Below are 11757 nucleotides of genomic sequence, written 5' to 3' on the forward strand. Positions count from 1 at the left end.
CAGGGGAGTACAAAGGTAGCAGACAGCCACCTTCCTCCTCCTCATTCCAGTCCAAGTTCTGATGCCTTTGTTTTCAGAAAGACTCTCTTGTCTACCTTGCAAGACAATAATCTTCTCAGTAGCATCCCAAGGACTGTGAAGATTTTTAAAAGGTTCAATGGTATTTTTGTATGATCTAAACAAAATCATTCCTTCTGATTCAGTACTGCCAATAATAATTGTTAGCAAATCGTGCAGACTGTATCAACAGGAGACGTGTTCTGAAGTAGAGCCTGACAAATTCTGTAAATAAAATTGTCTTCATCTTAGGCTAGGAGTGCTTCTTTAAGAGTTCTATGGAAAGATATGGGGCAGGAAGGCAAGAAATGAAAATTCTTGAGAAAAGTGGCAGTATATTTTTGATGAGTGATTTATGCTGAATAAAGCTATTGTAAAGTATAACTGAAAAAGATGTTTTCCCCCGCAGAAGGATGTGCAACTTTTACACACTAGAGCCTTTGCTAACTGTGAATATTCTAAGGATGTATCATTAAAATAAAGCATTTATTGCACCTGTTGGCCTCAGATTACTGAGGTGCCGACTGTAGTTTCTGACAGTTTTTCTCATCACCACAGAAGCCTTTTGCATTATGATTTCACCATCATCCCAGCTCGGGCATGAGAAAAAAATAACATGGCCACCTGAGAATGTATTATTGAAATGACAAGTGGTAGTGATAAAAGGCACTCACTGTAGTTCTCGTCTTTTTTTTTTCTTGCTTGTACACAATTTGTAATACTCTTTTCTGCATTCCTTATCACCTTCACTATGTGTTTAAGTATTTCCATTCAATCAGTTTTCTCTTTTGGTTTACAGGAGTTGTCTGTGGAATCCGGAATTGATCCAGGCCAAGAATACTATGGGCAAGATTACTACAGTTATGAACATGGGTATGTTTTCAGTTTTCCTATGTAACTTTGCAAATACAGCTTTTCATGCTTAGCATTTTTATTATTTCAGCATTCAGTTTAGAAAATTTCATTTTCTTCAGGATTCTAGAAAAAACTGAGGATTACATTTATCCTCTACCTGCAAGAATTTACACACCATTGAGACATATAGCCTAACCACTTTTCTGCTCCCTATAATAGGTCCTCCCTGAACCCACCATTGGGAAGGTTGAAAAAAACCCATGCTACCTAGGCCAATCTGGTGGTGAGGTCAAAATTCCTTCCCAGGCCCACTAAAAAGGAATGACTAGCACAATGCCCCCTGCAGGTCCTAACCCAACCGGATAGTAGCACCTCGAGGGGAGGGAGGGTGGGTGCTACTGCATGGAGAAAGAGCTTCCAGAACCTTTCGCCCTCACATTCCCAGAAGGTGAGTCAGCACTGCAAAGCTGACCATCACCCACCTTTTTTGCAGCAGTTTGCGACCTCCTTCTACCCTGCCCCCCACCATAAAGCACTAGTTCCTTCCTCCAGCAAGCTTGGACAATGTTCCTTTCCCCCCGCCCTATCCCCCCTGCTTCAGGTGCGGTGCGGTCACTCTCCCAATAAAAACAGGAAACAGAAGTGGGTACCTGGAAGGAGGTACCCAAATCTGGGAACCTTCTGATTAATCCAGGATACCTAATAGCTTTGGCCTGATCCAAAATCTTTTGAAATCTATGAGAGTCTTTCTGTTGATTTCAGTGGGTTTTAAATTATAGTCTTAATATCAACAATTTCTCATATGTAGAAAAATCAAGAGAACAGGGAAACTCTTTCACTTTAGGGTGAGTGTGTGTCTGAGAGAGAGAGAGAGAGAGAATACAGATAAACATAGACACACACATACATAAACACACAGAATATCTGAAGCCAAAGGTTTCTTTTCCAGGTATGAATTGCCTCAATATGGGAGTCGACGCCGATTGTTATCTCCAACTGGAATGTATGATGAGTATGGTGAAGTGGTTGTGGAAAATGATGGCAGCTATTATTACAGTCCACATGGATCAACAACTGAAGGAGAAGTAAGTGTAATATACTCAGTTGATTTCATTTTGTAATAAGGGAGTGTCTTTTAATCTTTCCAGGTTTTCTTTGCATAATTAATTAGTGCATTATTTTGTGCACACACTAGCTAAGCAACTTTGGGCTCTTTTTCAGTCATTGCATTAGGGATCCAATAAAACCTGGTTGAGATTTTCAGTTGTGGTGATTGGTGATATATCAAGAAGAAAGTTGCTTTTCCAAATAGAAAGAAGGTTTTAAGATCATGGTTTTCATGTCATCATCTCCTTTCCTTTTTTAAGAATGACAAAGCTGCTTCTAATTTAAATAGAGCTATTTTCCATTAAATCATGAATTTCTTGTACAGTAAGAAAAATATATAACCTCATATATGATTATATTCCTAAACAATGGTTTATTATATTACTTATATCTGCACTAGTTATACTGAATATAACGGGCTATAATTGATTATCTGCAGATGAACACGACAGTTACTACAATAATTTATCATAATGCTTGGCAATGAGGTGTAAGGAAAATAAGTGAAAATGCCCAGTGAATGCTAGAAAAAAATTCATATGAAGTTATATATTTAAATTTAATGTTCAGAAATAGCAGGCCATAGATAGAAAAGAAGCTGTAATGTTTGAGTCAGTCTTTTGTACCACAACTGAGTAAAATCACTGTGAACTAATTGCCCATTCTAGAAGTTAAACTTTTTCTTTCAGTCCCAGAAACTTTGGCAAAAAAACCTATATGATAACAGGTAAGCCGGTTTTGATTCCAGGAAAAATGTTGCATGGTAATATTAACTCTTCATTCCTTCCCGCTGAACTATTTTTGGATAGCAAGTTTTCTTTCACATTGTAATTAAGTTCCGTTTTCATAATTGCAGGGGATGAGTCGAGGCAAAGGTCTAAGCCAGAGAGCAGGGCATCAAATAGAAGGTAGAGCTTTAGGTGGTGGGATGGATCTAAGAGATGGTTCTGGAAGAGAACATAGGACCAGCCAGGGGAGAAGGAAACTAAAAGCAGTGATGCAGTTGAGTCGAATATCCGTAATAGCCCACAAACGAGAAGGAACAACTGAGTCTGCTCATTCTCCATGGAAGAAAGCAAAGATATTTCCAATGGTTCTGCAGAAAGTAAAAGGCAGTAGCAAAGATTCCAATTATGCCAAGCTGATGTCAGCTCGTCCAGTGGACAGTGAAGACAGCATGATTATCAAAGGAAGTTATTTCCAGAAATCAGCAGATGACAGACCTTCAACAACCAGAAAACTAAGTCATGTGCTAAAACACATTAGTGTTTCCAAAAAATTTCAAAAGCATAGCAAATCTCAGAGCTCTGTTAGCAAAAGTTCAGTATCTGCAAGTGAAAAAGGAGGGGAAGACGCTGAAACTCAGAGGGTGAGTGAATCTGAAAGAGATGAAACAAAATCAGGAATTTCAATTAATATCACAGCAGAAAGTGAGCCAGAGGATAGTAATGTTTCTGATGACTATGATAAGAAGAAAAAAAGAAAATCTGCTGCTTCAGATGATGATGAATCATCAGCAAGGAGTAGTATCTCTGCCTCTCAGGCAGATGATAAAGACTATTTGAAAGTGACACTGGACCAAGATGAAACCAATGAAAGTACTGTGGACTCTGATGAAGAGAAGGAGGAAGGTTTACAGGATTCAGAAGATGATCATTCTATATCCAAATCAGATAATGAACAGGATGAATCAGAAGATAACATATCTGAGCACTCTGAAGAGGAAGAAGATGAGGAAGAGTCAAAAAGTGTCCTTTCTCAAGTCTCTCGTTCTCAGAATAAACTCTCTGACAGTGATGCAGATGACTTCCAGCCAACGGTATCCCCAAATCAGAGTTCCGATAGCAGATCTGAGTATAGTGATTACAATAGCGGAAGAGTTAGTGAAAGAACTAGTATGTCAAGTAAGGGAAGTAAATCTAGAGGAGGAACGAGGGATTCCAGTCACACGTCAGAAGTGATGAATTCTGACAGTGAAGTTAGCTCTAAGGGATCAGTCAGTGAAAGAAACAAAAGTTCTGGAAAGAGTTCTGGATCCAGCTACAAGAACAAAATGTCCACAGTTGGCAGTGAAATAGAAGACACAATAGAGGAGATATCAGAGGAAGATGAAAAATCAGATTTGGAGCAAGATGACACAAGCCCTGATGAGGCAGGTGACAATATAAGTGATAGGACTATGTCTGAAACATCTTCCATCAGTCAAAAAACTACTTCCAGTAAACAGAGCAAAATAAGAAAATCAGATATTAGTGCTGGAGGTAGCATGGCTGAAAGCACAGAAGAGGTTGATACAGATGCTAAGGATATGGAAGAAACTATCAGTAGGTGTGAATCAAAAAGCCTTGAAAGTGAAAATAGTGTTACTTTCAAAGGCAGCAGAGGGAGAAAGAGATCAGTGAGTGCCACTTTTTCTAGTAAAACGGATGCTTCCCAAGAATCAGATTTTCAAAGTTCTGATTCCAGTATGAAAACACAGAATCTAAGAAAAAAGATTTCCTCAAAACACAGCGAACTTCAGTCAGATGAGACTCCTGATACTGCTGCATCAGAGTCAGAGACTGCTGCTGACTCCACATCCTTTTAAAAAGAGAGAACAGTAGGTGTACATTTTTCAGTAAGGAATGGTCTTGTTTGCTGTGCCCTCTGCATGGTCTTTCGTGAACACTACCGATCTGATTAAAACATTAGAAACAAAATGACAAAATATCATCCTCTCTACCTACTTCAATTACACTGATGTCCATCTTGTTAAGATTAGTAATACAGAAAGCTATGCAGATATCATTTCTCAAGTGAAAATACTCAGATGTAATTCTAAGTGTGTATACATTGATAGAATTTTAATCCAAAACAGGAAGGGATGCACTTTTTCCCCCTCTGTAAATTTTAACCCTATAATAAAAAGGAATTTTATTAGTAGTCCTTTAATTTACCCTTTTTGCACTGTGCAAGTCATGGTGCAAAATATTATTGCATATTACCTTTGCAGGAATGGCTATCTTGTCACAAACTTCTGCATATAGTAGGCAATTCATCTTGTAATATAATTTATATTTTATTTATGGCATTCAGGCAGCTGCCACAATGAGGAATAGGAATTATCATAGTGATAATCAACATTTAGCACTCATATAGCACTTCACTATATGTTCATTCTGTACAAACGTTTACTAATCTTCATAATAATCCCTTGAATGTAGATATTATCATCTCTATTTTACAGATGGGGAAACTGAGTCAGGGGAAAAGAGGCTTACTCTCTGCAATCTTGGGCGTCAGTGGCAGTCAGGACTAGAATTCCTAACCTCTGTGCTCATTCCTGTAAATCCTAGATCATCCTGTGTCTAAACATGGCAAAACTTTGGGGTTTAGAGGGTATCAAATAATTCAGGCAGCACATTTGAAAATGGAATCAGATAAACAAGATGTAGAAATTCACAAAAAAAGTTGTATTATTTTCCCCAAAAGTTACCTGTAAAATGGACATTTTTAATGTGCACATATATGACAGTTGCACTCACAGGTTTCAGTTACTAACTGCATTGTACTACTAACTGCATCTTTAATCATTGTAACAATATGGGTGATGTGAAATACTACTTGAGCAATTTCTACAGAGACCAACCTTTTTTTTTTTTTGGCTAATGGCTGTATTTTGTCAACATCGACATTTTGTATTGCAGGTAATGCAAGAAAAGTCCAGTTTACCTCAGTTTACCTTTTTGACTTGCTCTCTAAAATTCAATGACCTGGAGTATCTGATGCTGTTCAGAAGAGAAATTATAGTTTTAGAGCTTTACAATTTCAGTTCCATTCAGATTTGGCACGATTGTGAAGAAAGGACTCCAGTTTAAAAGCTCAAGTTGCATTTGTTTTCATACACAAAATTACTGCTGCATGATGCTGTGCTCCACAGAGCTCAAACTCATGCAGCCAACACACTGAATGTTAAAAATGTGTATACACACCCAATCTGTAGGCCCGTTCTTTGATCTTATTGTACTAAAGGCTGCACAGCTCTTTCTCAAACAGTGGATTATGCAGGAGGTTAATTTCATTATAAAAAAGTTCACAATCAGTTCCCACCTAAATTAATGTTAGTTTATAGAACCAAATATGAATCACCTCTCTTGATTCAGTATCTGGATTGTTAGCTACAAAGCTAGTAGGCTGACAAATCTAACAGCAGCTGGAAGTCTCACAAAGGCTACAATTCTGTTACTATAGTACAGACTAGGGCCTGAGCAGGTTTCAGGAGGCCACCAACCAGGGCCAGCATAAGACTTGCTGAGGCCCAGGGCAGAAAGTGAAGCCCCATCGCATGAGGCTGAAGCCCCAGGGCCCTGAGCCCCACCATCAAGGGCTGAAGCCAAAGCCTAAACAACTTAGCTTTGTGGGTCCCTGGGGTCTACCCACTAAAGTGTGCCCTAGCTTTTATATGTAGAAAAACAGTTGTTGTGGCACAAGTGGGCCATGGAGTTTTTATAGCATGTTGGGGGGGGTGAGGGGCTCAGAAAACTCATGCCATAGTAGAAGGAGGAAAAGGTTTGATTTTTTAGTATACTTAAAGTTGCTATTAAGTTAAACAATTCTCTTTTGTCAAACTTTTTCTTGGCATCTGTGGTAATGGATACTTCATTCGCATGAATGGGAAATTAAGTCAGACTTCTGTTTACTAGCTGTGTGAGACAAACATATTTCTTGCCGGTAGCTGTTATATTTGGTAATATGGAGATTGCCATTGACTGAATTTTGAGCGGGCAACGGCCCATTCCTTCAAATAGCGGATATATCTGGGCATGCTTGTGCTAAAGAGCTACTGTTCTGCGACATTTTTTTATTTATAGGGTGAAATCCTGACTCCACTGAAGTCAATGGGAATTTATCCTTGATTTCAATGGAGTCAGTATTGTACCCCTATTTTTTCCATTCTTCTGTGATATGCCATGTCCGACACGTGCAGGCCTCTGTGAGTGGTGAAAAAATGTGAGGAAAGCTAGGATCTGCATTATTAAACATCTCCTTAAGAATATGTGACTCCCACAAACCATTGACTCAAGTCTTAATGACTCCCCTGCAGTTGTTGCAAGCTCATTGTCTTTACATATGTCCTTTTTTGCAATTTTTTTTTTGTGAAGATGAATTTGAAAATGTTTTCTTTGTACCATCACTCCAGTGTGCCATGGCACTGTGGAACCAGTAGCAAAAGGTATGGAGACTAGTATCCTTGTAGTCAACAAAATATGCCCCAGAGCATGAGCGGACTGTGCTATGACAATTATCTCATATCTATGAAACAAATTGCCGTACACTATGTTCCAATAGAAGCTGTATCTCTATTGTTCACTACTGTGTAAGCTGCACAGTTACCATTAAAACTGACACTGTTGCCATTGACTGTAAAAGGAGGAAGCTTGTGTCCCTATATTTGTAATCTGCAATGCATATAGAATCAGTTATCCCTTTCCTCTTACTCTGTTCTTGATTCCCAAGTCGTAGCTGCATATATATTGTAGATCTTTTCCTGAAACGAGTCAATTTTTCCATTGACCAAAAGATACATACCAGTATGAAAAAAAAAGATACGTATACGTAAGGAGCCCTGTAAGTAATTTGTGCAAAGTTTAGTTTTTCAAAAGCATGTTAAGTACCATTTATTTGTACGCTGCATGATTTCCTGTTTTTTAAAAATCTCCTTTCCTCTGGAGTGTGTGTGTGTGTTGTAGAAGTCAGCCCCAAGTATACTGTATCCGAACACTAGAACTCTGTGAATAAACATGGAGCTTTCACTATTTGTTCAAGAGCGATAATAGCTGGGTTTATTTTATATTAAGGAAGCAGCTTTCTAATGAGATTCATGGTATAAATTAAAATAATGTGAGCAGGTTGTATGTAAACCACAATCAAAACAAAATTAAACTCTGAAATTCAGCTTGTGTGATCACTATGGAAAATATTGCAGGTAGTGTAAAATCTGCAGGGCGGATGCACCACTGTGTACTTCATTTTTTCAGCAGTGTAATTCTGTTGATCTTAGTGGAGTTACTCCAGTTTTGTACCAGTGTAATGGACTGGTCCATCAGGTCCTATATAAAGGAATAAGGTGGCATTCTTTTCTAATCAGTATGAACAACACTTTACCTTTGCCTGAGAAATTAAGACAATTTTGTTCCTGAAATGCCACTGTCATTGTTACTTTATTGTAAAATAGAAATGACAAATGCTATCTCTGAGCTGACATTACAGTGTAGTAGTCAGTATATTTACATGCTCGAAGAAAACTTCCAGTGATTTTCAGAGTATTTACCACTTAGCACTAGCAGTTACCAAGAACAACCATTTCTGCAGAGTTTTACATGAATAAATTCCAATTTCTATTATAAAGTGGTATGATCATGTTGTGGTTTATATTCCTATCTATTGTTACTTTGTGGAAATATGATTTTGGTTTACCTATAACATGATTTACATAACACATTTGTCAAGCAAGTTTCTGGAAGGGAAACTCTCCATTGTCCAGCCATATCAGAAGAAGGACAGGAGACACTGGATGTGGTTTAATTAGGCCGCAACTTTATTATTAACTGTCTGAGAGTACCCGGCAGACAAAAGTGTAAAATGCAGGTAAATCCATGATCATTGCAATATTTATTTGGAGGGGCTTCTGTCAACCCTCCCACTTTTTCCATTCTGGTCCCCAGCCAACCCGCAGCTAGGACCTCAGTATCTACCCCCACCCCCTTGAATGACGATTAAGGTGGGCTATAAAGGGGGCTCTCTGCTGTGCCAGTCATGGGCGCCCTGAATCCGTCCTCATTTCCATTCCTTTAACAAACACTTCCTTTAAATCCTTTACCAATCCATTTATCTGACTACCGTATCCCTTTTATCCCTTTCCTAAGGGGTATCCACCCCATACTTACATAATAAGTTGCAACATCATAGCCTACCTTTAGTTTCATGCTCACCCCAACTATACGCCCCCAAACCCATTGTGAGTATGGTTTAAAAAAAATCCACTCTGCCTTGGCCAATCTGGCAGTGAGGGAATAATTCCTTCCCAGCCCTCCGGAGAAAGGAGCAGCTAGCACACTGCCCACAGTGGATCCTGACCAAACCTGGTATTTTGCCAATTCCAAGGGTGGGTGCTGCTCGTTTGGTCTGGGCTTTTCCTGCCCAGCTTATCCCTATATACTCTCTCCTCCCTTCCAGTCAGGTCACCTTGAGGGATGAATCTGTGTCCCCAGACTGCCCCACCATGGTTCTCTACCTCTTAAAGAGGTATACGCCTTTTCCTAGCAAGCCAGATAACACCTTCCCCCTTTCACTTCCCCGCCCCACACACACAAACCCCTCCTGCTTAAGGTGCGGTGCAGTCAAGCCACGAAGTCTCCCAAGAATCACTTGATTTTCATGGGCACACAGACTGTCTGATGACAGCTGGATGTGAATTTAGCAAAAACATCATAATGGTTTTCTAATTCTGGAAAACTCTCTCAGAAATATGTCAGACTTTTCTACCTTTACCTGATATCTAGCTGAAATTTTGTTGAACAGCAGGTATGCAGATTTCTCAGTACTTTTACATCTATTGAGTAGGGGAAATTGTTTAATGTTGCAGCATTCGGCAATAATAGGCACAGTTAAATGGAAATGATCAATGTACAAATTAAAATTAAAAGTTATAAAATAACTTAATAAAATATGTTAGGTATTTGTCTGAAACACTAGCTAGAATATAAAACCTGAAAAAAATGTAATAAATTATGCTGAGATTTAATAAACTCTCTTTTGTTGTCAAACAGTGGGCCAGAAAGAAAAGGATCAAGTTAGTAGTTGATCCAGAATATGAGACCAGCTCAACTGGAGAAGACAGTGCTCCAGAATGCCAGAGGAATCGTCTTAACAACCCCAATATTCAAAACAATGTAAATGGCAACATCTATATTGCACATAATGGGTCAGTTGTGAGAACCCGTCGCATTTGTCTCTCCAATAATTTAAAAGTCACATCCCCTGTTAGATTGGGGAAACACTTCAAGAAATTGGACAAGCTAGCAGTGACACATGAGGAGAATGTCCCATTGAACACATTGTCAAAGGGGGCATCTTCTAGTGACAAACTGAACACAAAACCATCTAGTGTCTCCTTTGCCTCCACTGCTAGAGGGGCTGACAACATAGCAACAAAGTCTGGGGGCAACAAAATGAAAAGCACAGAAGAGCAAGAGTCTGTTGTTGATAATGAGGATGTCAGAGAGCCCTTGGAATCACACAGCGATCACACACACTCAGATGAAGAGGAGCTCTGGATGGGCCCTTGGAATAACCTTCACATACCAATGACAAAACTGTGACTTTTTTTAATTTTAATTTTTACTTCAGTTTATAATAAACTATGCTTTCTAATGTCACTGAGGAAAATGTATGGAATTTGTATCATGCACATAAATTGTATACTTTGAATGACATGCTTTAAAGTTAAGAGAGACTTTGCGCTCACATTTGTATCAATTAATTGTTCTCCCAGCAACACTTTTGACAGGCTCTCAGTTCACTAAACAATACTCAGTTAAAAATACCTTTTTTTGTTGGATCTTGATTTATTGTTTAATAAACAGTGAATTACTAAATGCACAAAAAATTTTGTCGACTTTTCAAAAAGTTCTATACTTGCCTAGCTTATTTCACTGTATAGTATGTGTGGTTAGACTGTTTAGATTTGAAAGTTGCATTTTTATGATTGAGGGTTTGATCCGCATCTCACACTATAATAAATCAGAAATAAAACCATTGAAGTCAGTGGACCAGATCCTCACTTGATGTACATTGCCACAGCAATATTGAAGTCCATGGAGCTCTGCCAAGTTACACTACTTAAGGATCTAGCCCAATAGAATTATGAAGCCATAAAGCAGATGTGAGACTAAAATCAGGTCTACTGTATCTCTAAATATATTGGCTATATAACAGATCAACATTATTATATGGAAGGTTAATAGATTCCAATGCCAGAAGGGACATGTGATCATTTGGTCTGTCCTCCTGTATAACACAGGCCTAGAACATTCCCAAAATAATTCCTAGAGAATATCTTTTAGAAAAAACATCCAATCTTGAATTTAAAATTGTCAGTGATAGAGAATCCAGCATGACCCTTGGTAAATTGTTCCAGTTGTGATTTACTCTGACTTTTACTAATTTATGCCTTATTTCCAGTCTGAATTTGTCTAGCTTCAGCTTCCAAGCATTGGATTGTCATATATTTCTCTACTAGGTTGAAGAACCCACTATAAAATATTTATTTCCCATGTAGATATATACAGACTATAATCAAGTTACCCTTTAACCTTCTCTTTGTTAAATTAAATAGATTGAGATTTTTGCATCTATCACTATAAGGCATGTTTTCTAAGCGTTTAATCTTTCTCATGGCTCTTCTCTGAACCCTCTCCAATTTATAAACATCCTGCTTGAATTGTAAACACCAGAACTGGACATACTATGCCAGCAGCAGTTGCACCTATGCCAAATATGGAGGTGAAATAACCTGTCTCCTCCTACTTGAGATTTCCCTATTTATGCATCTCAGAATGGTGTGGAGAAAGTGATAAGAAAGCATTATTTACTCCTTCACATTTCACAAGAAACAGGGGTCACCCAATTAAATTAATAGGCATCAGGTTTATAACAAACTGAAGGAAGTACTTCATACACCATATAGTCAACGTGTGG

At 38.5% G+C, this 11757-nt stretch overlaps 1 protein-coding gene across 1 annotated transcript in view; it reads left to right on the forward strand.

The window, feature by feature from the left end:
* Nucleotides 1–10576, forward strand: part of PCDH15 (protocadherin related 15) — a 772236-nt gene extending 761660 nt beyond the window's left edge. Inside the window, exons 34-36 of the mRNA XM_084633606.1 lie at nucleotides 857–930; nucleotides 1862–1997; nucleotides 9828–10576. Coding sequence (XP_084489732.1) covers nucleotides 857–930; nucleotides 1862–1997; nucleotides 9828–10379 — 762 coding nt within the window. The 3' untranslated portion in view covers nucleotides 10380–10576. The remainder of the gene's footprint in view (nucleotides 1–856; nucleotides 931–1861; nucleotides 1998–9827) is intronic.
* The last annotated feature ends 1181 nt before the right edge of the window (nucleotides 10577–11757 follow it).

Source organism: Lepidochelys olivacea (assembly GCF_965140295.1).
Source record: "Lepidochelys olivacea isolate rLepOli2 genome assembly, chromosome: 7".
NCBI classification, from domain to species: Eukaryota; Metazoa; Chordata; order Testudines; family Cheloniidae; genus Lepidochelys; species Lepidochelys olivacea.